This window comes from Salvia hispanica, chromosome 2, assembly GCF_029641045.1.
Source record: "Salvia hispanica isolate PSC_SH4W2 chromosome 2, Shi_PSC_v1, whole genome shotgun sequence".
NCBI classification, from domain to species: Eukaryota; Viridiplantae; Streptophyta; class Magnoliopsida; order Lamiales; family Lamiaceae; genus Salvia; species Salvia hispanica.
The window spans coordinates 17,803,964-17,830,379 of NC_142693.1; the positions used below are offsets into that span (position 1 = coordinate 17,803,964).

The 26,416-nt window shown below is 32.9% G+C and overlaps 2 protein-coding genes, 2 long non-coding RNA genes and 1 other non-coding gene across 5 annotated transcripts; 2 read left to right on the top strand and 3 right to left on the bottom strand.

The window, feature by feature from the left end:
• Positions 1 to 528: 528 nt before the first annotated feature.
• On the bottom strand, positions 529 to 2,482 carry LOC148931703 (uncharacterized). Its single transcript, XR_016135103.1, has 4 exons — positions 2,468 to 2,482; positions 1,151 to 1,446; positions 906 to 1,009; positions 529 to 839 (listed from the first exon to the last, which is right to left on the bottom strand). It is a non-coding gene; the product is annotated as an uncharacterized LOC148931703 (long non-coding RNA).
• Positions 2,483 to 3,601: 1,119 nt separating this feature from the next.
• Positions 3,602 to 5,139, top strand: LOC125202777 (uncharacterized). The gene is made up of 2 exons (XR_007173189.2): positions 3,602 to 3,971; positions 4,069 to 5,139. It is a non-coding gene; the product is annotated as an uncharacterized LOC125202777 (long non-coding RNA).
• A 4,812-nt stretch (positions 5,140 to 9,951) lies between these two features.
• On the bottom strand, positions 9,952 to 10,031 carry TRNAL-UAG (transfer RNA leucine (anticodon UAG)). Its single transcript has one exon. It is a non-coding gene; the product is annotated as a tRNA-Leu (tRNA).
• Positions 10,032 to 12,424: 2,393 nt separating this feature from the next.
• On the top strand, positions 12,425 to 14,488 carry XTH8 (xyloglucan endotransglucosylase/hydrolase 8). The gene is made up of 4 exons (XM_089063565.1): positions 12,425 to 12,755; positions 12,836 to 12,936; positions 13,013 to 13,224; positions 13,882 to 14,488. Exons 1-4 carry the CDS (start codon positions 12,587 to 12,589, stop codon positions 14,282 to 14,284), a joined length of 885 nt encoding a protein of 294 aa, XP_088919691.1. The 5' UTR covers positions 12,425 to 12,586; the 3' UTR covers positions 14,285 to 14,488.
• A 6,523-nt stretch (positions 14,489 to 21,011) lies between these two features.
• LOC125212435 (transcription factor MYB114-like) lies at positions 21,012 to 21,696 on the bottom strand. The gene is made up of 3 exons (XM_048112610.2): positions 21,620 to 21,696; positions 21,449 to 21,539; positions 21,012 to 21,356 (listed from the first exon to the last, which is right to left on the bottom strand). Exons 1-3 carry the CDS (start codon positions 21,666 to 21,668, stop codon positions 21,269 to 21,271), a joined length of 228 nt encoding a protein of 75 aa, XP_047968567.2. The 5' UTR covers positions 21,669 to 21,696; the 3' UTR covers positions 21,012 to 21,268.
• Between the last annotated feature and the right edge of the window lie 4,720 nt (positions 21,697 to 26,416).

Consider the following 26,416-nt stretch of genomic DNA (forward strand, 5'->3'; position numbering starts at 1 on the left):
CGAATCTTATTTATTTGTCCTATATCTCCTTCTTTAGTTAAAATTTAAAATTTAGTTATTTGTCCTTCTTTAATTTAAAATTTAAATTTGTTTGAATGAAATTTTCATAATGCCAAGCACCCTCAATTAGAAGTCGAGAGACACTTAGAAATAAATAAACGAAGTAGTCCGGTGAAAGTTGATTTGCAAAGTAGTCCGGTGAAAGTTGATCAACAAAGTAGTTTGGTGTTTAGTTGGTGTTCTGCCGTAGTGTAGTTGACTTTACTTTTCTAAAAAAGACCACTATATGTCTATATATTTTTATGGTGGGTTGGCCATGTGTTGACATAAATAATTAAGTTCTAGAAAAAGATATACTAATTTGATTGAAGAAATATTTCAATTATAAGGAACTTGAATTTTTTGAAGCTAAAAGTTAATCAATACTTCACTAATTGTATCGTACTCTATCAATTTTAGAATAGATGTACGTAGGTGAAATAAGTTTATCCGCATAGACCGTGGCAGATGCGAGTGTATGAAGAAGGATTTGGGGAAATGATTCAATAAAACTTACTCCATAAAACGTTAGCACATGTAATGATTATTGAATTTTCAAAGAAATATCATACTAATTAAATTTAATCAACAAATTTAATTGTAGGATTGTAAACGTGGCCAAAGAATGTTCCCTTTTGATCATGTACAACATCTTCACCACCACCACCACTTGGTGCATCTTCAACACCATCACCCCTTGGAGCTACATCTTCAACATCAGTTAACACCATCACCACTTGGAGTTACATCTTCAACACCATCACCTCTTGTAGATGTATTTTTAAGACCCCAATCCATAGCTGCTTTGTTTAAACAATAATTCAGCTAGATCCAGTAAAATTGTCTCTTTTAAAACAAGAAAGTACCTTTTTCCAGCTCTACCAAATCTTCATCTTTAAGAATAAGCCAATTCCACAACTTTTTGTGTGGTTCATAAGTGGAATCATAGAAATACGACTTCACAATCAAGCTAAAAAGGTAAAAAAAGAAACAACAAAAAGTTAGAAATAAGCAAAATAATAACAAAAATATTATTTTAAAATAATGCTTGGTAACTCGAATATGCATATAAATATAAAATAAAAATCTTTCAAACCCGAGCACGAATAACCTTATCGTAGTCATTGGATTCATAGACAAAACTATTTCAATCAAATTTGTTGAAAACCTCCGGTATCCCATGTGTGTATTCTGCCTCCATCAATTTCAAAGGTATACTCGGACTGGGAGCACCACGGAATGTTCATGGACCGCAACGGCCTGGAATGTGAGGCGATTCAAGAATCGATTCCAGAGTTAGACGGAGTTCAGGATATGGAGTGGAGTGTCGTGCCGGCGGTCAAGGTGGTGGCTGTTCAACCAATGGAATGAAGTCCAGTGCACGCCGACTAAATGGCGCGACCGCACCTGGTCAGAACCATTTAATTATATCTCAAACTTGTCCGTACCTTAACCTTTGTCTTAATACAACTAAAAAGAAACGCGAGAAGTTTGGAGAGTGAAATTACGAAATAGAAGAAAAGATAAGATGGAGGGCGTGAAATAGGGTTTAATGATACATGAGGTTTTTAATTTTGACCAACATTTTATGTGGGACGTAAAATACTTTTATTAAAATCTAAACAAAAATGAAAATTAAATTCATTGGTGAAAATTTATGTATGTCGATTTGTCCCGATCAATCCAGCATTAATCTATAATGAACGAGCGATGATGCTCATTTCATGCCTTGACTTTTGGCCGTTTTACTCGCTTTTGGAAGAGATAATGCACAAATTTTATAGTAGTATTGACTAGAGGTAAAATTCTCTAGATTATGGAGTAGGTATTATCTAAAAATATCTAGATTTTTATAGATATTCAGAATATGATAGAGATATACATTTATCCTAACCCTTGAGAAGTTTGAGAAGTAAAGAGTTTCTTAGTTTCCCCACATAATCTATCCTAAACTTTTTCTCATATATTTCTATCCATTGTCATCTCAAATGGCATCTAAACAGTTGCGATACATTACATTTCCTTAGTATGTTATGATGCAAAATGGAAAAGTTATTTTTATGTTGCAATTTCAAAGACTAGAGAAAACAAACAACCCATAACATCATTACATAAAGATTAAAAAAAAAATACTATATGTATAGTATAATATGTTAAATAATTATACATATAAAATTAAATAAATTAAACCAACATGAAAATATTTGTTAATTACGACATCAAAAAAAAAATATGATCGTTATAACATACTGTCACGACCGCACTTTGCTAAGGATAGCAAACGCGGTTTATCGCGACTAGGGGAGGATTAAAGAAGCGGGAAAGAAAGGAGAATCTCGGCAAAACTGATATGAACGAAATCAAATTGGAATAACTGACAAAATATATCAGAGTGCATGATACAAAGGAACATAAGTTCAACTCTTACACTGCAGCGGAAGAGTAAAGAGAGAATGACACCGTGTATGGAGACACGATTCATCCGAGCATTATAATACTGAAACACATTCGCCATCTTTGCTCAACACCGCCCTTCGTCATCACCGCTTAACCTGCACATTTTTAAAACATATGCAGGGCTGAGTACTTGATGTACTCAGTGAACACAAATATTTTTCATAAAAACTGGTTTTGTCAAGCCATAACTGAGTGAACCCGGGGTTTTATTGAAAATGCCCGAGAACTCTAAAATCATTTTCTCTTAAAAACTGTGATCGGCCGATCCATTTTCCTGGAACATATACCATATCTGAACTTCATTCTGGTGCCGGGAATGTGGCCACATTCCACGGTCACAATGACCGGCCAACTCGAAGGATGGCTCCCGGTCCCTGGTGTACACTAGCCTGAGCAGGGAATCACTCCCACACTCAGACCCGAATTCGATTCACAACATAACTGGTCTAGTAGGGTCGCTCTCTTTTCTAGACGAACAGATAGGTAATGCTCAAAACAAAAACATGGCAAGACAAAACATACTTTGAATTTAAATAACTTAAAGCATTTTTCACCACATAATAATGTAGAATAGAAAGCCCACAAAAATACTTTAGTTCGAAAGCCCACCTCGTTCGTTTAATTTTCCTCAACTTGAATTTCTTGCTCCGATCTTAACTTGCGGAATAACCTTTTTGAAAACATCGCAGTATAATAATACACTAATTAGACTCAAGGGAAAATCTACTTAAATTAGAATGCATGCCTCTTAATTAATCCTTTTATTATTATTATTATTTTTTTTTCTATTCTTTAATAAATTTCTAAAATTCACATACCATTTAATGCTTCGTCTTTCACTATTCTCGACTTTGATTGAATTAAACTTTATACTTTACTTCGAAAATTTACTCTTATGCAAAACTCTAAAATAAAACAAAAAGCAATTATTTGATCTTAGTTACATCATGAGAAGAAACCATAAAAATTATAATGGAACCTTAATTTAAAACATAGGCTAAAATATAATTAAATTTTGAAAATGGGTCTTCCTACATTTATTTACTACAGCACCAAATTATTAAAAGGTTGGGCCCAGATTTATTTATTTATTTATTTATTTTTTATTTTTTTTTTTTTTTAATTTTCACTGGTTCAACCCAAATGAATTATCATTAGCCCAATAGCAAATAATAATAAACAATAAACAATATATATATACTCCCAATTCATCGTCCGCCGTCGCCGCCTCCGGCGGCGTCTCTCTTTCCCCCTCCGACTCTTCTCTCTCTCCTCTCTCTCTTTTCTTTCCCCACTCCCTCTTCCTTTCTCGGCCCTACTCACGCCACCGCTGTCCCTCTCTCTCTCGATCTGCCTTGCTGCTGTGCATGCACAGGCAGCGGCTTCGCCGCTTCTTCTCCGCGCCTCACGCTGCCGGAGCAGTTTCCCGGCGCCACTCCAGCCCCGGTCGCTGCCTCCTCACCGACTCCCGAGAGGTAAGTTAGGGAAATTCTATTCTATTCCCTTTTTGGTTTTATTTCTAAAGATTTAATCTTTGATTTAAAAGTTTGGTGTGTAATTTGCAAATTATAGAGATTGTGAACTCATCCTCGGCAGTGAGTGGTGCGGGCTGCCGAAGTGCCGCCGCCGGAAATCCGACAGATATGAGATAAGCTTCCTCATTCTTTCTAGTTATTAAGGCAGTAGGTTCCTACTTTGGTTCTATTTACTGAATTTGGTGATTTGTGATTATATGCCTTGCTATTTGGAAGACTCTATGGTGAAATACGTTGTTAAGTTTGGTGTGGCAGATTCTATTTCCTAATTAAATGCATATGCTTGTACATATACGAAAGAAAAGAAAGGCTTGGTGTTTACCTTTTGATGTGGGAACAAAGTGGTGTTGGATTGTAGGCTTGATCCTACGATTGTCTGCAGCTCTCTGCAACTATCCCTCCTCGTACTCCTTTATTCTATATATGTGTATGAAGAGAATTTGTAGAATGTTTGATAGTGATGGGTTTCCTGAAGTGGAAAGGCTGGGGTTTATATAGTTGCTATTTCTTCAAGTTTCTATGCAAGTGGAGTGGGGTTTAGCAATGGGGAAGGTTTAACATGGGGGAGGTTTAATCTGGGGAGGTTTACTGCCAAAAGATCTCCTCAAAATCTCCTCAAGGATCTAATTTGGATTCTATTTCTTGATCTTACGGCTAAAAATATGGCTTGAGAATTGAGGGAACATTTGAAGCTTTGATCTCTCTGCACTTGCATTTAATGTGCACTTGCATTTAATGTCCACTTGGTTGAAATCTTGCAAAGATTTTGATTGGATTTGGGAATGAATTTATCAAATCTACTATTGGATTTCATTTATACTCCCTAATCCATTCAAGGATTTACTCCACAATTTATTTTGTTACTCTCTCTATTTCTCTTCTTTTGTAGTAAATAGCATCTATTTATGGAGCATGGGCTATCCTCGTCGATGTATCGGCTTTCCTCGGAGCTTGAGCACGACCGTTGAGCGGCTGCCCGAACTTGCACGCCTATCTCTTATTGTAAAAGATTAGGATTTGGTTGTATTGTATATTTTAATCGGACTTCTCGTATCATGTACTATTATTTGGATTTATTATTTTAAATTAATCGTGGTAAAACCAACAACTTCTATTGCATATTTCGTCTTGATTTCTTTATAACTTAAAAGATCGATATTAAAAATTCAAATGGGCAGTTTATAAATACTACATTGATCACTTATTTATAATATGTAGTTAAGATCATAATAATAATACTAAGGTTCAAAAGTTGAGGATGTTACACATACCTACTTTAATACTAAAATAATATAAATATTAAATTGGTTTAAAACCTTAACTTTTAATATTTATTTAATTAAACAAATTAGAATCAATATTAACAATGAACAAAATGAGTAACAAAATTTTAGTTATATCATAATTGAAAATATATACAATCAATATCGGACATAGTAAATTTGATACAAATCACATAATATATTATTCATACATAAATTATGGAGTAGAAGATAAAAATATATCATAATATACGCTGCATTAACTTTAAAATTAAAAGAACCATCAACCTCATTATTACAAACTAAAACTTTTCATTCTTCAATACTTACTCTTCAACAAAACTCAAAGGTAAAATAACTCATTTCCCTTGTCTAAAATCATTCGTCTCACCTAAAATTATAATTAAATACTACTATGACTTTAATCCACTAATATTTTCATTCGTCCACTAATAAATGTCACATTTGTTTTTAATTACTCTTTTTGACAATAGATCCCAAATTTCTCTAATTTTATCTCACTTGCATTTCATTATAAAACTAATATAAATATAGGATTCATATTTTTAAAAATTTGTGTCATGTCAAATGTGGACCTTTTTATCGTAGACGGAGGAAGTATTATATACTCCGTTTATTTCATATTAATAGAGTCAAATAATTATTTTTATAAATTTCAAATTAATTGAGTCATTTTTATTTATTAAAGAACTAACAACTGATGGAATGCATATTTGCTAGTGCACTGATATTATCAGATTTATAATTATACTCTATAGGTTAGACACTTTCGTAATTCATTGTACTATAAGAATAAGAAATTTCATTCTCTTTTTCATATAGTATATCTATAATTCTATTTATACCATTCTCATTTATTATTAATTATTTCTCATTAGTTACATTCCACTTATATAAATAGTCACTCTATATTTATTTTGTACTCTATCATTTATTTTCTTAATTTTTCTATATTGCCCAAACATTACTTTTACATAATAGTCAAAATTAGCCTTATTGGTGAGTATTTCCTAAATATAATTATATTTAAGATGTGTCATATTCTAATGCTTATAGCACCCTAATTTAAAATTAAGACCAAATTTCCATCCTAAAATTTTAAAATGAGTGGATGAGATTAAATCTTACGAATCTCAATAAATAGTAGACAAAATATCAACAAAAGGGTAATATCGTCATTATGTTATCATATGATAATTTTCGTGAATGTTTTTTTTATATCAACATAGTGTATTACAAATATCAACAATATGGCATAAGAATATCAACACTAGTACAAGAAAATATCATCACATATTTATTGAGATTTTTACGTGGTTTTATTGAGATTTTTTGATATATTTGTTGATAAAAATCTAGTTATCAATATTTACGAAAATTAAAATAAAAAATATCAAATTTCATCATCTGAACGTCGTCGGAACATATGCAATTGAGATTTCGTTGGAATGCTTATAAAATTATCTTTAATTTGATATATTTTTTGCGAAAAAATAATTTAAATCGAAAGAGTTACGTGAATTTAAAGTTTTAAGATAATTTTAATGAGAGAGAATTGACATTAATACCATCTAATTTTATTTATTAATTTTTTATTAAAATATAATCCATGTTACATTATTTCAACCACTAGATTTTCTGGCTAAAAGTTAGTCTTAGTTTGGAATTGCTAATTAGTTAGCAGGGGAGTGTTATATTGTTAACTCAATGCTTAATTGGTAACTACAACTCAATAATAGCCATTAGATATTCAAATTAAAGGCCTAGATCATCAACCACGAAATGTCAATACGATCAACAAAAACGTCAATAAGGCTATATGATTAATTCTAATAAAAATCAATAGGGGTATTAATGTCAAGTTAGTTATAACTAACTTTTAAAAGAAATCCCAAAACTTTAAATTCATATAACATATATCAAATTAAAGATAATTTTATAAGGATTCCAACGATATACTACATGCATATGTTCCGACGTCAAAATTTGAAAAAAATTTAATTTTTTTTTAAATTTTCGTATTTTTTACGAACAGATTTATGTCAATACACTTTACATAATATGTCAATATTATGCTTGTAAGATGTCAATATGAAATTGTATTGACATTATTATGTCTTCGTGTTGATGTATTTCATACACTGTATTGACATTATATTTCTAAACCCTAAATTTGATACTTGCTATTATCTTTTTAATATTAAAAAATAAAAAACGAAATTACACATGACAAATTGTAGACCACAAGATTTCTAAAATCTTATGATCTTAAATTAGTTGTAGTTAGCAACTAAGGGATGAGTTAGCAATTGATTAATCCCCTTAGTTAGCAATTATCACTCCCCTATTTAAGATATCCATAAAAAGATATATAATCTTTATAATATACATAGCGAGGGGAGTGATCAATTGCTAACTCATCCCTTAGTTGCTAACTATAACTAATTTAAGACCATAAGATTTTAGAAATCTTGTGGTCTACAATTTGCCATGTGTAATTTCGTTTTTTATTTTTTAATATTAAAAAGATAATAGCAAGTATCAAATTTAGGGTTTAGAAATATAATGTCAATACAGTGTATGAAATACATCAACACAAAGACATAATAGTGTCAACACAATTTCATATTGACATTTTACAAGCATAATATTGACTTATTATGTAAGGTGTATTGACATAAATCTGTAAGTAAAAAATACGAAAATTCAAAAAAAAAATTAATTTTTTTTAAAATTTTGACGTCGGAACATATTCATGTAGTATATCGTTGGAATCCTTATAAAATTATCTTTAATTTAATATATGTTATATGAATTTAAAGTTTTGGGATTTCTTTTAAAGTTAGTTATAACTAACTTGACATTAATACCCCTATTGATATTTATTAGAATTAATCCTATAGCCTTATTGACGTTTTTGTTGATCGTATTGACATTTCGTGGTTGATGATCTAGACTTTTAATTTGAATATCTAATGGCTATTATTGAGTTGTAGTTAGCAATTAAGCATTGAGTTAGCAATATAACACTCCCCTTATACATAGCATTATAAGAATAAGATGTTAAGTAAAAATACAATTTTATTTATTTTGTTTCATGCGATTTTAATATACAGTGATATATATATTTAAAAATATTATCCCTTTTATTACTTCTAGCTTACTTTTTTCCATAATAGCTCAATTATTTAAATAAACCAATTAAATTTCAAAACCAAGCCGAATTATTATAAATGAAACCTCAAACTTAAGATGGCTGAAACTAAAGCTCGAAACTTAAATCAGTATAAAAATTATGGAAACCCAACAATTTCTTTAACATTAACTAATTAAGTCAAATTAAATTACACAAATACAGTACAAATTTAATTAAATAAATTGGGCTAGTTATATTAAAGCTCACTAATTAAATAAATCTAACTATCAAATTGACGTATTCCTATGTAATAGAGTTAATTTGGTTAACAAAATGATAGCCTCCTTTTTTTATACTCGGCGCCTCCGTCTTCTTCTTCTTCACACTTTATGATCTCTTCTCCCCTCTTCATGATCTTCAGCAATTTTCTTGTAACTCCTCGATCTTCTCCGGTGTAATAGCGTTCATGAGCGTTCATGTTATATCGCATGAAGAAGATGAACAATAGTAGGTGAAATCTTAGTAGTTTAATCCATGATAACACCACGTGAGAAACAATGCAAACTACACACTTTTTTCACCATGGTCATGAAAATTTTGATTAGTAGAATTGGTATTTATAGAATATCTAGCATCTTTTGGTATTCTTTTTCGAATGAGCCTTATCGCATTCATCTCTATTGTATCGGTCAATTTCATTTATTATAAATTAATCAATAATAAATGGCTCACAAATTTTTAACCGACCATTAATTACTTTTGTATTGGAACCAATAGGTGGGAGGGGATATCCGAATATGAATGCCTAGAATAGGGAAAGTATTGATGTTAAGTTAGTTTTATTGGATTAAATTTGCAATTAATGGAGATATACGTTTTATTGGATTAAATTATACAATTAATGGAGAAATACGTTTTCAGTTGTATTAGCTATATTGATTATTCAAAGATTAGTCTATTGTTTATTTGAATTGTCCACGTTTACAAATCATGGTCTATGGACAAATTATTGCTGTTATTACAAATATTTAAATTATCAGAAATACTACCCAAAACTCATAAGTATTTGAAATTATGCCCAAAATTTTAGTATATATTTCAAAAAAGCCAAAACTCAGCCTTTTATAGATGTATAAATGTATAGATAGATAGATAGATATTAATAAATAATAAAGAGGTTTAAGTTTCACCGATTAAATTAAAACAAACTCAGAAAATAAAAATAAAATAGTAAATCATGTAAATAAATTGTCAGTAAAACAAAAAATAAAAATATTTAACCGGTTAAGTTTCACGAATTAATGTAAAACAAACTCAAAAAATAAACATAAAATAGTTTTATCTACATTATTGTCTCTTTTACTTTACCATTTCTCAACTTTAACTGTTTTTTATCATTTTTACAAAAAGAGGGCATAAAAGTCAATGAGACTGCTAAAGCGGGACGGATGGAGTAAATCAGGATTAAATAAATTGTCAGTAAAACAAAAAATAAAAACATTGACAGCTGTGGGATTTGAACCCACGCCCTTTCGGACCAGAGCCTAAATCTGGCGCCTTAGACCACTCGGCCAAACTGTCTTATGTCTGTTTAATGTAAGTATCTTTACTAACATATTAGTAGTAATCTGGCACCGACACCCATAGCACATGAATACTGTGGTTGGCCATGTGAGTATTCAAAATGTCAAACTTAGTGAAATAATTTATGATTGGCCAACACCTCAACATAAGTCCAACTAATTATGCAATTTTAATAATTTACTTTGTGTCCACTAAATTCCAAATGAAAGAAGATAGGTAAATACAGACATGAATTTTATGAATCTAACATAAACAAAAAAAAAGGAAAAACTTTTTACCCATTATAAAAATATCCTCAATTACTTCCCTATTGAGGCAGACTCGACTCTGAACACAGTCACGGGTATACATTGAATTCACATAATAAAATCTCCAAATCTATTTCCTAGAAGTGTGTTTCATTTTACCAAAAAGATAAGGAAATCGAATAATAAATTATTACTCCACAACCAAAGTTTTGGTTCATTCATCACAAACTAATCGAAATTCGTATGGTTTTATCATAGGAGTAGAGCGGATCCGATTGTGAACTAAATTTAACTAGTCCAAGAGTATAAAAAATATCTGACCCAATAATATATATATAGGCTTTAAATTTGGTCTTATTTTATAGAAAACTGACGTTATTCAATTAGAAATAAAGCTCAATTGTGTTGACAAATGTACTCCCTCCGTCTCAGATAATTCGACCCAGTATTCCATTTCGGGACGTCCCACATAATTTGTCCCACTTCACTTTTACCATTTTTGGTAGTGGACTCCATATTCCACTAATTCATTCCTACTCACATTTTATTATAAGAGTGAACTACATAAATGGTACTTGATCTTTCTCTTTCGCACGTAAATGGTACCTGATCTTTATTTTATATCGTTTTTGGTACCTATAAATCACATTTTTGGTATCTGATGCAATTTTCTTCCCAAAATGCCCTTTAAACAAATATATTTTCACATTTATGTCATAGAGGATATTTTGGCCATCCATAAAATTAGTACCAAAAGTGATATTATAATATCTTCTTTCATTTTCCTAATTCTTTATACTATTATTATTAATCAATATTAATATTATTATTTTGATGTTATAAATTAATAATTAATTTATTTTTAATATCATTCAAATATATTTAAATATAATTATAACTATAATTATATTTAAATATAATAATAATAATATTATTATAATACTAAAAACTAATAGTAATTAATAAATAATTATAGTATAATTATATAAATTATGAATCACATAATATTATGTAATAATAATGATAATAATAATGATAATAATAATAATAATAATAATAATAATTATTATTATTATTATTATTAGTAACTAATCAATATAGCCTTAATAAAAATTTAACATTGTGAACTGTAATGATATAAAAGTTGAATATTATTAGTTAGGTGTTTTAACCTTAAAATGAGTATAAAATAATTTAATAAAAAATAAATTAATTTAATTACTTCAAATAACTAATTTAATTAGGTATTTTATTTTTTTATTTATATAATGCAATAAGATGTATGTATAAAAAGAAAGGAAGAAAAATACTAAAAAGAAAGAAGAAAATGAGAAAAAAGAAAGAATAAGGAACTAAATAAGAAAAAGAGAAATAAGAAAGGAAGAAAAAATAATCACATATTTGGTACCATTTAATTGAAATTTCCAAAAATATCCTCCATGAAAAAAAAATCATATATTTGGTACCTAGGGTTATTTTTGTCACTGGGTACCAAAAACGATATAAAATAAAGATCAGGTACCATTTATGTGCGAAAGTGAAAGATCAGGTACCATTTATGTAGTTCACTCTTATTATAAAACTAATACTTTAAAAATAGGACCCACATCCCACAAACTTTTTCAACTCATTTTTCATTAGATTTCTTAAAACTCGTGCTGAGTCAAAGTGTCCCGAATTATCTGGGACGGAGGAAGTATCAACTAAATTTGGTCTAATTCAATAGAGAATTGGCGTAATTCGATTAGAAATAAAGCTCAATCGTGTTGAAAAATGTATCAAAGTAATCCAAATCAGTGTAAAAAAATAAATGAAAATAGTGTATAAATTTATCAAACTACTAATTCTTCTATCACTAGTGACTCAATGTTCAATTGTTCAGTGATACGTATAGTTGCAAGACAAACATTATAAGTCAAAGAACATCACCCCAAATAGGAAAGTCAAAATCCAATCCCTTCATTTGAAAGAATTCAATTTTACTGCATAAAAAGTGTAACACTTAAAATAACCAATGTAGATCTATTATGTCTGTCCTCCCCATTTCCAGTTGTCAGACCCAAGAACTTTCCGATTAATATAAACACCAATCAAACACCCTCACGTTCTTTCATGCTAACATGTTGCCCACAACCCCACCTTTTTATTCTCCCACTACCAAATTTAAATGTTCCCATTCGAATTTCTAGTTTCTACTAACAGTGAAAGGTTTGCCGACAATAAAATATGTCATTTTCCTCAATTTCCAGTTGTATAATTTGACGATTTAAAAGAGCGCATGATCAAAGCATCCCCTTAGCGAAAATGGAGAAAAGCGCTATTCTCTTGGGCACGCTTTTGCTTGCCGTGTTTTCTCCCTTTTCACGGGCAGCTGACTCGTTCGATGACAACTTCAGCAAAAGCTGCCCGGCGAGGAACTTCAAGACCTCCGAAGACGGGCAGATCTGGCACCTCTCCCTCGATCACGATGCAGGTGTGATAGCTTTAACAAATTAAATATTATTAGTATTTAGTGATATAATAATATGATCATCAGCGAGTTGAATTTGGTAGGTTGTGGGTTTACGACGAAGCAGAGCTACAGATTCGGGTGGTTCAGCATGAAGCTGAAGCTCGTCGGAGGGGATTCTGCGGGAGTCGTCACTGCCTATTATGTGAGTACAGATTTTGGCGGGGGTGTTTATTATGTATTGTGGACTAGCTATAGGTTGATGATGAGAATGGAAACAGATGTGCTCGGATTGCTCGGAAAAAGGAGTGGGGCCGGAGAGGGATGAGGTGGACATTGAGTTCTTGGGGAACCGGACCGGGGAGCCGTACGTGATTCAGACGAACGTGTACAAGAACGGGACTGGTAATCGGGAGATGAGGCACAGCCTGTGGTTCGATCCGACTGAGGATTACCATAGTTACTCCATGCTCTGGAATACTCATCAATTGGTGTAAGTTTTCAAATTTATTTAATTCCTTTATATATGATTAAAATGCGAGTCTCACTTTTATTTACCAAATCCGTCGGTTAACAATTTAAAGACTCGTTTGGCTTGATGTGAGTTTTGAAAATTTGTGAGAAATGAAGGTGAAATAGTTAGTGTCATACAGGTCGTACTTTTATACTCAGTATATTAGTTTTATAATGTAATGTGAGTGTAATAATACTCACTCTATTCGCGATTAAGAGCCCTGACTGAGTTTAGTACTATTAGTTTAAAGACATAGTAATATAAAAGAAAGTGAGCAGAAAAAGATAGTGAAATACTAGTCTCATGTAAGTCGAATGAATTAGTGGAATATGAGACTTATTTACCATGCACAGTAAAAGTGAACCTGAACTTTTAATCATAATCTCACGAAAAGAGAGAGTATGGTTTAGTGGAGTGCGAGGTCCACTTTTCAAAAATGAAAAAAAGAAAGATTCATTAAATCTTGGACATCCCAAAAGGGTAACATGAGTCATTATTTTGTGGAGAGAGAGTAAACGAGAAATAAGACATTTTACCGTGACATTTATTCTTTGCAAAATGTGATACTCCTTTTAAATTCAAAATGAAACAATTTTTGATGGACGAAGGGAGTAATATATAAGATGGCAAAAACAGGTTTTTCGTGGATGCGGTTCCGATAAGAGTGTACAAGAACACAAACTACACCAACAACTTCTTCCCGGATCAAAAGCCGATGCGTCTGTTCTCGAGCATCTGGAATGCCGATGACTGGGCGACCCGCGGAGGACTGGAGAAGACGGACTGGAAGAATGCACCATTCGTATCATCATACACGGACTTCAACGTGGATGCGTGCCAGTGGAAGGACCCCTATCCGGACTGCGTCTCCACCACCACGGACAATTGGTGGGACCAGTACCCGGCGTGGCACCTCAACGATGATCAGAAGCTGGACTACGCCTGGGTGCAGAGGAACCTTGTTATCTATGACTATTGCAAGGATACTAAGAGGTTTCCTACTTTGCCTGAAGAGTGTTGGCTCAGCCCCTATGCTTAAATATTTCTTCACTATTAAATTTTTGCCATTCTTTTTTCTTTTCCCACATTTCTATTGATGCAATTTATTGATATCTTACTCAAATTATGATGTATTTGTTTGAAGAGGGGGAGAGAAAAACACTAGTTTTCTTTATTTTTATTCTACTCTGTCAATTGGAATCAATTTTGCACATGCTTTTCAATGATGATTTATTTAGTAATACTATCACATGTACCACGAAGTTTAGAAGCAGTCCAGTTGACTTGTTACATATATATTGGTTGAAATAATAGTACAACAAAAGTAGCCTTGTCTGGCTTTCTTTTCCTTTACCAATATTCGACCTAAATATAATTACAAATATGTAAGATCATAACGACAAGTTGAGACAAACCATAAAATATAGACAACACATAATTTTCGGAATTGCGGAAACAAACATTTATAATTATAGACAACATAATTTTTGGATGATTATGATAGTATGTACTTCCCCCATCCCAATAAATATGAAACAATTGCTTTTCGGCACAAGATCTTATGCAGTGTTATTTTGTGAGTTAAAGAAAGAGAGAGTAAAGTAAAATAGAGGTAAAAATAGAAATAACATTATTTCTATTTTAAGAAACTTTTCATTTTTAATGGGATAACCTAAAAAGAAAAATATTTCATTTCTAATAAAACATCTAATGAGAAAATGGAGTATATTTTTAGAGTTGTCAAATAGGTTGAGCTTGTTCAGCCTACAACATGTCTAGTTTTGGGCTTCCCAACATGGCAGAGGCTCACCACCAAAGTGAGATTGGCTAAGTTAGATTGGTTTCTTTCGATAAAATTGGACCTAGTTTAGGCCAGGCCTACTTAGGGTGTCTCCGGTGGCGCCCCTCCCACTCGCCTCTCCATTAGCCCTTCCCATAAAAACTGCATGTCACGTCAGCACTAGCCCTTCCCATTCCACTGCCACATCACTAGCACTTCCCACTGTACTAGCCCTTCCCACAATTAAATTAATTCACAATTAAATTTAAAATTCACGGAATTAAAATTCGACACGAATACGAACGGGAAATACGAAAATTACATTAAAAAAAATTACATAATTAAAAAAATTACATAATTTTTAAAAAAACATAGTTTAAAAATAAAATTACATAATACCCTCGGCTCTCACTCCTCCTCCTCGTCCTCGTCCCCGTTGCCCGTGCCGCTGCCGCTGCCGCCTCCGACGTCCCCGCCCCCGATCTCGACGCCATAATCATCAATGGGTGGCATCCTTAAATCGCGCCAACATTGGTCGACCAGCTCCTTGCACAGCCTTCTCAAGACTGGATCCTGCGTGTTATACCACTTCAAAGTGCTCTGCATCAGGGTCTTCGTTTGCTGCGCGCGGGCGAGGACGCGGTCCTCTTCTCCTCCTGGGACCTCCGATTTGACCTCGTAGGACCCGCTGCTGCTGCCGCTTCCCCTCGTCATCCGCTGCGCAGCCTGTTGCCCCATCGGGCGACGACGGCGGCGAGAGTCTGTTCGTGGTAGCGGGGCCACTTCCTCGGCTTCGGGGAGCTCGTGTGAACCAGCACTGCTGTTGTACTCACCGGAAGAGTTGATCTTCGTCCGCTTCCAGCCCGATTCGACACCAATCGCAAACTTTTGCGAATCCTTGACCACGAGAAAGGCCTCCCACTGGTCAAACTCTTTGATCTTCAACTCTTTGCTGGGGTACTGGGCCAAGGTTTGTCTCCTCACATCATCCTCAGACATGCCGCTGCTTACCATGCGCATGTTGTTTTGGTAGAGGGCGACAAAACGACAGAGCTTTGGCCTCAACCGAAGCCACTGTTTCCGGCATTGCTCGGGTGTGCGAGGCTTCGCCCCAGCCGGTTTGATGCCGCGGTAGGCGACACTGATACGATGCCACATTCGGTCAACATACTGTTTCGCTCCGGTGTAGGGATCCTCTACAACACCGATCCATGCCTTCGCAAGCGCGGCATTTTCCCACACGGTCCAGATCGTCCTCCTCTCAGTTTCATCCTCACCCTCCTCCTCCTCCTCCTCCTCTGTCCCCATGTGCGAGAAAGAGCTCGGGACTTTGCCCTTGCCCCTACCCCCGCTCCTGGGCTTGGCTTTGCCTTTGTTCCTGCCCCTTGCAGCAGGCCCCGCCTCATGGGGAGTCTCACGGATCGGCGATAGCCCCAGATCCTCAAAAGAGAAAGTCTCGATGCCGGCGTACTGAGTCTCCGGAACAGAAGTAGGGGAATCATCGACCAACAAATCTATATATGACCGATAGACAGATTCCCTAGGCGTCCTCGGGCTCCTGTGCTGCATCGACCCACCCACCGACATATTTGGCGGCGTACCGCCCATCCCCACTGCACCGGGCATCATCCCTCCCACCCCCGCCATATTTGGCGGCATACTGCCCATCCCCGCTGCCCCTGGCATAGTCCCACCCATCCCCGACATATTTGCCGGCATACCTGCTGCCCCTGGCATCATCTGACCCATCTGACTCATCCTAGTGTACATATTGTAGAACATTTGGGGAGTCATCGCCGGCATACCGCCCATCCCCGCCATCTGGGGATTCATCCCCGTAAAATTTCCCTCCGATCCGATGGGAATCGAGGGTGTGTTCCCTCCGCTCGTGGTGGGGGAGTTGCTATTGTACTCCATTGTAGTAGAAATGAAATTTGTAGATTAAGAGAGAGAAACTTGTCAACACAAGTGTTGTGAATGAAATGAAGTTGGGGGAGCCCTATTTATAGAGTTTATTTTAAAAAAAACAAAAAAAAAAAACAAAATATCGGACGTCCGACCTTCGCCACAGTGGCGGACGTCCGGTCGGACGTCGACGTGAGGGGCGAGCCCATGGCAGGGGCACTCGGGACGGGCGTGGGCGGACGTCCCGCCCACTACGGCGGACGTCCGGTCGCCCGTCGGCGACGGGCGAATGGGAAGGGCGACGGTGGAGACACCCTTAGCAAGTGAGATTGGGTTTGGGTTGGGCAGAAAAGTATTTATATACATTTTCTAAATTTTTTTTATGTATTTTTAAAATATTTATTAGATAGTATAAATAAAATGTAATATTTAGATTTTAGAGGATAAATGGGGAGTCATCAATTGCTAACTCATCATTTAATTGCTAACTACAACTAATTTAAGGCCATAGGATTTTAGAAAACGTGTGGTCTGCAATTTGCCACGTGTAATTTTCGTTTTTATTAATAAAATAAAAAAAGATAAAAAAAAGACTCCAAATGAAGGTTTTGGATGAAAATGGCAATATAGTGTTTCGAAAACATCAATACAATGCTTTGAGAATGTCAACACAATGCTTTAAAAATGTTAACCCATTGCTTATATTGACATTCTACGTGTATTACATTGACATATTTTATATAGTATGTTGACATTTCTGCTTGTACGAAAAAATTAAAAAAATTCGAATTTTTTTTCAAATTTTGACGTCGGAACATATGCATGTAGGATATCGTTGGAATCCTTATGAAATTATCTTTAATTTGATATATGTTATATGAATTTAAAGTTTTGGGATTTCTTTTAAAAGTTAGTTATAACGAAACATGTAGTTAATTGACATTAATACCCCTATTGATATTTTTTGGAATTAATCCTATGGCCTTATTGGCGTTTTTCGTTGATCGTATTGACATTTAGGGATTAATGATCTTAGCCCTTAATTTGAATATCTAATGACTATTATTTAATTGTAGTTAGCAATTAAGTTATGAGTTAGCAATATAACACTCCCCTTATGGAGTAGTATATAATATTTTGTATTTTCACTAACAGTTTATGTGTGTTTATTGGATAATTTTAGAATTACTAAAATATTATACTATTATTTATTAAATAAACGTTTATATTCATATCTATCTTATTTCAATTATTTCCGAAATAATACTATAAATTAATATAAAAAAATTGTTTAAGCATAATTAAAATTATATTGGACTAAATTAAAGAGAAATCATTATATACAAGAATTTGTGATCAATAAATGGTAAAGTCTAATCATTTTATCATCTTCTATCTTTTATAAAAGAGTACCCCACTCATTTTTATTCTTCAACAAGTTCAACTCTCAACGAAATTCTCTACTCCAAATCGCATTTACATGGTGATCAACATTAACTCCATTAGATTCATGAATGAACATTAGATCATCCTTTACCCCACCATTGCGTGTTTAATTAATGAAGTGTTTTTTTAATAATTTTGAAAACTTCATGAAATTCAAGTGTATTTTTTACTTCAATCTTGGGTTAGATTCTAAGTTGTACATGGATCTCATGAATTCCATTGGAGTGAGACATCTATCTTGATTGGTCTATTTTGCACAACTAATAATATGTCAAATGGAATAAATTGCAATAAACAATTGCACATGGTTAGTTGAATATTTTGCATATCTGCGGCAAGGGGACCCCAACTTGCACCAAGAAACTCTCACTCCACGGCTGATATAATGTAAATGTGGACAATCGATTCGGAACCTCACTTTTCTTTGGGACCAACCTTTTCTCTTTAATTTGCAGTTAGAATTAATATATTAGAATAGTTAGTACCAGAATATTAATTGCAGGGCCTACCCAAAGTACACCAAACTCAACCGACATGCCCGCGATGCTTGCATATGTATATTGTGCATGTGTCTAATGTGGGTGCAGTGTATGCACACCAAAGGCGTACGCCCCTTTTCATCATAATATATTTACATTCAGTTTTTTTTCCACATATATATATTATATATATATATATATATATATATATATATAGGGATGTATTCAGGTCAGAATCAGAACGCTAATTATAAGTAAAACTCAAAACACTTGCAGTCCATTGGATCTTATGATCTAACGGTTAGATTAATGCCACGTGTCATCTAATGATGTAGAATTTTAGACTAATAATGTAGCTCGGATAATAATGTAGCATTTTAGTTTAATAATGTACAGTTTTAGTCTTACAATGTACATTTCCATTCTAATAATGTACCTCGGCGAATAATGTACATTTTTAGTATGATAATGTAGCTTATCACAGCCATCCAATCTAAGGATCTAAGGGCTGTGATTAGTGCTGTGTTTTACACTAAGATGCTGTAAGGACCCTAACACACCCCTATATATATATATATATATATATATATATAGGAGCATGTTAGGGTGCCACCACCCCTTAAAATAACACCATACCACCATTCCTAGCCAATCATTTGTACACGTGGACGAATAATAAGCTGCCACGTGGCAAAAAAAAAAACCCCCAAAAAAGACGGGCAGCAATCTGCTGACCTTTAAACAGCAATTTTTCTTTAACAGCAATATCCAACACGTTAGACAACAATCTATAGATTGCTGTGTAGTGTTTGTAATATTGCTGTGTAGCGTTTATAATATTGCTATATAAGCGTTGTCACGTTGTCATTTTAAGAGGGGTTGTCATTTTAACACAAACCTATATATGTATATATGAAAAAAGTCCTATACGTATATCTTGCTTCCTCTAAATCCTAATAAAATTTATGGTTATGCCCAGAGACGGACTAGAAATACAAATTAGCCGGTGCTGAAATTTAATAAAATATTATTATTATTATTATTATTATTATTATTATTATATTATTATTATTATTATTTATTATTTCAATTTGTTATTCCGATAAATTTGTAATAGATCAAATCAAGCCAAAAATTAGTACTCCTATTTTGTTTAAATATGAAAACAAGCTATCATAAATGTTGAGAAATAAAAAATTAAGTTCAATGTGGTATTAGATCAAAATACATTTATAAAAGGAGGTATTAGAATAAAAACTAATTTAGTTGTTGTAATTTTGTTATTTGGTTTTTAATTTGATGTTGTGTATTTCAAATAGTAAGTTATTCGAATAGGTTTTTTTTTTTTAATTTGATGTTATGTACTAGTAACATAAATTAGATGAATCTAATTAAATATAATAAGGCTTTAATTAAATAAAGTCGTTTAATTATTTTAATAAAATAAAATAAATAATCTCAAAAACCAAACTCATTCATTAACTTTTCAAATACTCCATTTAAATTGGGTCATTTGACCAAATTAATCAAAAGTCAAAACCCATTTAAAAAGGGCCCAATTGAACAAAAGCTAAAAACGCTGCCGTATCTTATTCTTCCTCCCATCTGCAATTTTTTCCTTTCTTCTTCGCCGATGCAGTTTTATTCTCTCTAATCTCAAAATACAACAAAATTATTAAGTCTTAAATATAAATGGGTCCGGCGCCGCCAAGCCCCCGCTGGAGCGGTGGCTGGGCCAACTCTATCTCCGTCCCTGGTTATGCCCCTGATGTGCCTATATATGTGTCATGTGTGTAGTTTATGTATTATGTGTGTATATGGTGTGTTAAAGTTCTCAATGTTATAACTATTTAAAATTTCAAAAACTCCATTTAGTTTTATTCAAACTATAGAATTGAGATAATATAAAATTCTAATTAATTTTAATTCGAAGTATTTATGCAACAACAAACATTAATTTGAAATTGAAGATTTCAATTCAATTCTACCCCTCAATTTCATGATACCAATCAAAGTCTTATAGCAAAATTTATAAATTATTCTAGTTAGTTACTACAGTTAATACCAAAGATTTTTTCAATGTCCATTCTAAAAGTAGTGGCCAATAAGTAAGCAAACATAGAAATAGTCATCGTTAAAAAATCTAGAGACGTGTCTATCTATAATACCAAAATATTAATACCAATATAACAGTTGGATAAATACATGTCCATACAATTTATATAGCTAGAATCAAATAAATATGGCTATAGAATCAATCAATCGCCGTAACTTGCTGGACAAAGCCTTTATGCGGAAAGTCGATGTAGCTTCTATCCCTTTTCGTTTCAACAAGATTCACACTAAAACATTAAGAAACATAATTAATATAGATTCGAAATTATTTTACATATACATATTAATGCCATCTTATTCATTTCCTGTCTGAAAAATGATTTTCGCAGTAGTTCTTGATTTCCCCAGCACTTCTTCCAGGAATTCTTCCAGCAATTATCGACCATCTGATTGCATATAATTAAAAGATGATAGTATTAAAAAATACTAGAAATTGGTGACACATTGAATGAAAGCTATAAAATTAGTACTTATTCACCTCTCTCCCACCAGCTTATACATCCTCAAAATCAAGTCTTTTTCATCGTTTGAGAAGTTATCTACTTCCTCGTCAGATCTCCTTCTTGCTTCTGCAACTCATGTTTCATTAAAGAAATATAGTACTAGTTGTTATAGCGTTGTAGAAAAGGAATGTGGGAAGGAAAGTTACCTTTATAGATAGAATGGACATCGGAAGAAGACATCTGTGAACTGGCCATTCCACTCCCTAATTTAGCTATGTCACACAAAACTAACGAGATGTTTATTTATAGAAATAGTACGAGATAAGAATGGCCCACAAAAGAAGTAATTTTAATTTATCTACACATGTCTTGATGTTAATTTGATGTATTTTACTTTAAACCATAGGTGTTAATACGGGTACCCCCAGTTACCCGACGCGAAAATAAAATTCAATACTTGACCCGAAGTGTGTTTTGGTTACCTAATCCCCGACAAAGTATCCGAACCCGATGAATCAGATCACCTTACATATGTTGTGAATTGAATTTTTCCATATAAGAATAAAAAACATAACAATTTCTTATCTTTATTAATGCTAATTGTGTGTGTTTATGAATATTTAAAATTCATCCAAACGACTAACAAAATACAACAATGAAGAGTATACTATATTTTTGTGTGCATTTTATTTTTCAAAACAAATCAAAGATGACTTTGAGGAGAGAGTTTTTTGTAATTGCAACGCTACGACGAAATTAAGAGCATGCACAACGGTGCCTTGGGGAAGAGCTGTGCTCGTGCCATTGGCACGGCATGCGACAAGCTCACCGTTGTGCTCGTGCCAAATTTGAAGATTATTTTTTCGAAGAAATAAATTGATTAGGATTGACATTGTTACCCTTTTCAATTTATTTAATAATTTTAAATTTTAGAATATAATCCATTTAGATATTATACTCCCTCCGTCCCGACTAAGATGACACATTGCTTAGCCGGCACGAGATTTTAGGAGTTATTGGTTAAAGTGTTTAATTGGAGAGAGAGAAGGTGGATGTAAGTATTAAAGTAGAGAGAGAAAGAAAAATGAATATTTTAATAGGAGTGAGAAAAAGTGGTTGAGTGTATTAATTGGAGAGAGAAAGTTATTAAAAAAAAGAAATATATCATCTTAGCTAGGACAAACTAAAAGGAAAAACGTGTCATCTTAAGTGGGACGGAGGAAGTACTAAATTTCTAAATTTAATAGTTAAAAATTGTTCTTAATTATTACTCATTGAGATCTAGTTAATTTTTTAATACATTATGCTGCAAATATTTAGATTTTAGACCATATATTTTTCGATGAATTACTAACTCTGAACTATTTTTTTATTATTCGAATAATAAATTACGCGTACCTCACCATTTAGATATTTACATGTATGGATAAAGCAATAATTTCTTGTTTTTTTTGCTTTTTCTTTTCCTTCAATACCGAATATTGAAACAATGTAGAAACAATTAATATTACCATTTGTAGTAAGGTGAAATGTGACTTTAATAGTGGGACGAACTGAAATGCCAAAATGTGACTCTTATTGTGGAAAGGAAGTAGTAATGTGTTTTATCCTTGCATAAAAGTCTTTCATATTTGTTGGAGTCCAATTTTTTATAAAGAGAATGAATCTTTTTCTCGAAGGATCAGAAAAAGAGCCCAGATCTACTACGGGAATGATTTGGAAGATCCAAAACAAAAAATAGTGGTATTTGCGAGCAACAACTTAATGGAAGCAGTCAATCAATATAGATTTATCCCAACGCTGATTCAAATCCAATGTAGTACATGTGCGTACATAAGAATGTAATGAATCAATTCTTTTTAATGAGTCGATCCGACCGCAACTTCGAATATGGAATTCAAAGGGATCAAATAGGAAATGATATTCTGAATCATATAACTACAATGAAATATATGATCAACCAACATTTATCAAAATTGAAAAAGAGTTAGAAGAAACGGTTTGATCCTCTTATCTTGATTTCTCGAACCGACTAGAGATTCATAAATCAGAATCCTAATGCATGTTGATACATTTTGTAGCTGAAGATTGCAAAAAATAAATAAATTCGCTAGACAAAATCTATTTAAGTCATTAAGTGAATTTATCTTATTCATGCTTTGAACTTGAATTGCATGGAAAACGTATTTAATATTAATTCTTGCACATGTAAATACATTCTATAACATGAATTACTATGGATTATGATACCACCGTTTGATTCTCTAAAGAATTGTAAGTATATGGCTAACAAGTTCTCCACGTATCGTGTCATACTCAATCTTAGATTTTCTGATCTATTTCCAAATTGAAATTCTGATCTAATTTGTAGTATAAGATAATTTAAGAGTGATCAAGTTCATATTAGTTTGAGATTGAGTCCGAGACTCGTTTAAACTCATAAACTTGTGAAGTTCACAAGGAATGCTTCTACTACAACATAGCTAACTACAACATAATTAATGTTGCAAAGATTTTAATAGTATGAGTGTATGACTATCTTGGTGTTTAGTGGAAATATTGATTTCTCTTACTTTGATGAGAGTTACCAAATCTTTAGGCATTTAATTCATTATTTAATGGACCATCTTAGAGGACCATCTTATTGGTCCAAATATTTAGGCATATAGTCATTACTTGATTTTTAAATTTAAATATAGGTTCATGTGACATTATTTAAGGAAAGCTATCTTACGTGAATTCTTCTAGCAACAACGGACCATTGATAGACATATAATCAAAATCAAGAAACTAAAATTTGGACATATACATGAAGACTGTATAGTAGGGAGATGATCAAACAAGTATGCATTTAAATTCAGAAATGCAGCCTAAATCTTGGTCCTAGGATTAGAAGATCTAAAGGTCAATAATTAATCAATAATACGGAAGGTCATAGCTAAACAGTTTTAGGTAATATTATAAGATTTGTGTTTAATGTCATGTTAAGATCATTTTAGGTCATGCTTTGTTAGTATGACCTAAATTTAAACTAACTATGACCTAAAATTGCCCTACGCATAATATTGTTCTGCGTTTCTGTATTTAAATCTAGTTTTCATAGATCAAAACCCGTGTGTAGTATACTAGTATGAAATTGCAATTCATTTGATTACAAATATATGAAGCCAAAGAACAAAATAGTTTAAATTTAACTAGACCTCTAGGTGCAAATTTCGTGTAACTGGATTGTTCAATAGGAAACAGTACCCTCCACACGTTTGAGAGGACCTTAAATGTGCAAAATCAATAATGATCGTACTATCATTTAATAAAGGGTCCCCTTTTTCTCCACCGGATAAATTCAAAAAAAATTGGCGGTACATGAATAAGATGATAATGGAATTTAAACACCAAAGATATTATTGATATAGGCAGATTAACATAAAAATACAGAAACAAACAGAGCCTCAAAACTCAGAAGTCAAAAGTGTATATAAAGGTGAAACTATGATCTTTGCCAGACAAAAAAGTGGTAACATGTTTTAAGTGTCAATATATATACAGCATCCACACACACAAATTAAAAGAAGAAGACAAACAAAGAATTATGAGTGTATAATTAGAAAAAGCACCATGAATCTTTATGTGCTCCTTTTCTTTATAATGTATGGATATATTATTGATCAATATCCAGGGACGTCTAATGATATTTATAAATAATAGGGATTGCACGTAATGTTCATAAACTAAAAATGCAGTTTTTTTTTTATAAACAAACCCTTTATAATTCTTCGAAATTCAAGTGTTATTTATGTTGTATAACTGTTACTCGTCTTTTTCATATTTGACAATAAGATATCTTCCTTATGGTAATCTCACTGTCACTCTTAGACTAGATTTCTATGCTATAAATATTGGGTATGAAGATTTCAATTGGTGCGAGAAATCAATTTTGATTGGTCTACTTTGCATATTAATCTACTAAATGGAATTTTATAAACTTTAATTTCGAATAAAAATTAGTTATATACAGAAATAGTCTGCATTACAATATCTAGAGGAGTATTATATTACTACCAAATTGAGTAATATAGCAGTTGGATAGATACATTGTCGTATAATATATGATGCTAGCTTTACTGTAATTTATTAATTACAACATTAAACATACTAGTAATATATATTCTGCGTATTATAGATGCTGATAATTGAAATTATATAATGTATTAATGGCATCTTATTTGCTTCTCTTTTTAACATGAGTTCAATCTTTTGTGTTTATGTTTAATCTTAATTGAAATTTATGTTTTAATTCACAGTCAAATTAGTATTTTAATCTTTTGTGTTATTGGCTTGTAGTACTAAATTGATAGTGTTATACATCAAGTGTTTGGCTATTAATTTAAATATTCACACAAAAGTCCACCTCTACTGTTTTCCAATTCATGCATTTTGACAAATTGTGGCAACTCCATTCGACCAAAGTCCAAAACAGATAACAGAAGTTATAAATTGTGTAGAAACTATTTGACTAGAATTAGTTGTAAGCTGAAAAGTCAATCACACATTTTCTTGGTCCAACCCTTATAAATAGGTTACTAAATCTTCATCTAGAAAATTAAGCCCAAAAGGTAACATGAGTCATTATTTCGTGGAGAGAGAGTAAACGAGAAATAAGACATTTTACTGTGGCATTTATTCTTTGCAAAATGTGGTACTCCTTTTAAATTCAAAATGAAACAATTTTTGATGGACGAAGGGAGTAATATATAAGATGGCAAAAACAGGTTTTTCGTGGATGCGGTTCCGATAAGAGTGTACAAGAACACAAACTACACCAACAACTTCTTCCCGGATCAAAAGCCGATGCGTCTGTTCTCGAGCATCTGGAATGCCGATGACTGGGCGACCCGCGGAGGACTGGAGAAGACGGACTGGAAGAATGCACCATTCGTATCATCATACACGGACTTCAACGTGGATGCGTGCCAGTGGAAGGACCCCTATCCGGACTGCGTCTC

Coding starts and splice junctions, on each gene's coding strand:
- LOC125212435 (XM_048112610.2), bottom strand. CDS start 21,668: ATGGCCAGTTCACAGATGTCTTCTTCCGATGTCCATTCTATCTATAAA. Junction 21,540..21,619: donor TGTCCATTCTATCTATAAAG/GTAACTTTCCTT, acceptor CATGAGTTGCAG/AAGCAAGAAGGAGATCTGAC. Junction 21,357..21,448: donor TATAAGCTGGTGGGAGAGAG/GTGAATAAGTAC, acceptor ATATGCAATCAG/ATGGTCGATAATTGCTGGAA.
- XTH8 (XM_089063565.1), top strand. CDS start 12,587: ATGGAGAAAAGCGCTATTCTCTTGGGCACGCTTTTGCTTGCCGTGTTT. Junction 12,756..12,835: donor CTCCCTCGATCACGATGCAG/GTGTGATAGCTT, acceptor TGAATTTGGTAG/GTTGTGGGTTTACGACGAAG. Junction 12,937..13,012: donor GAGTCGTCACTGCCTATTAT/GTGAGTACAGAT, acceptor GAATGGAAACAG/ATGTGCTCGGATTGCTCGGA.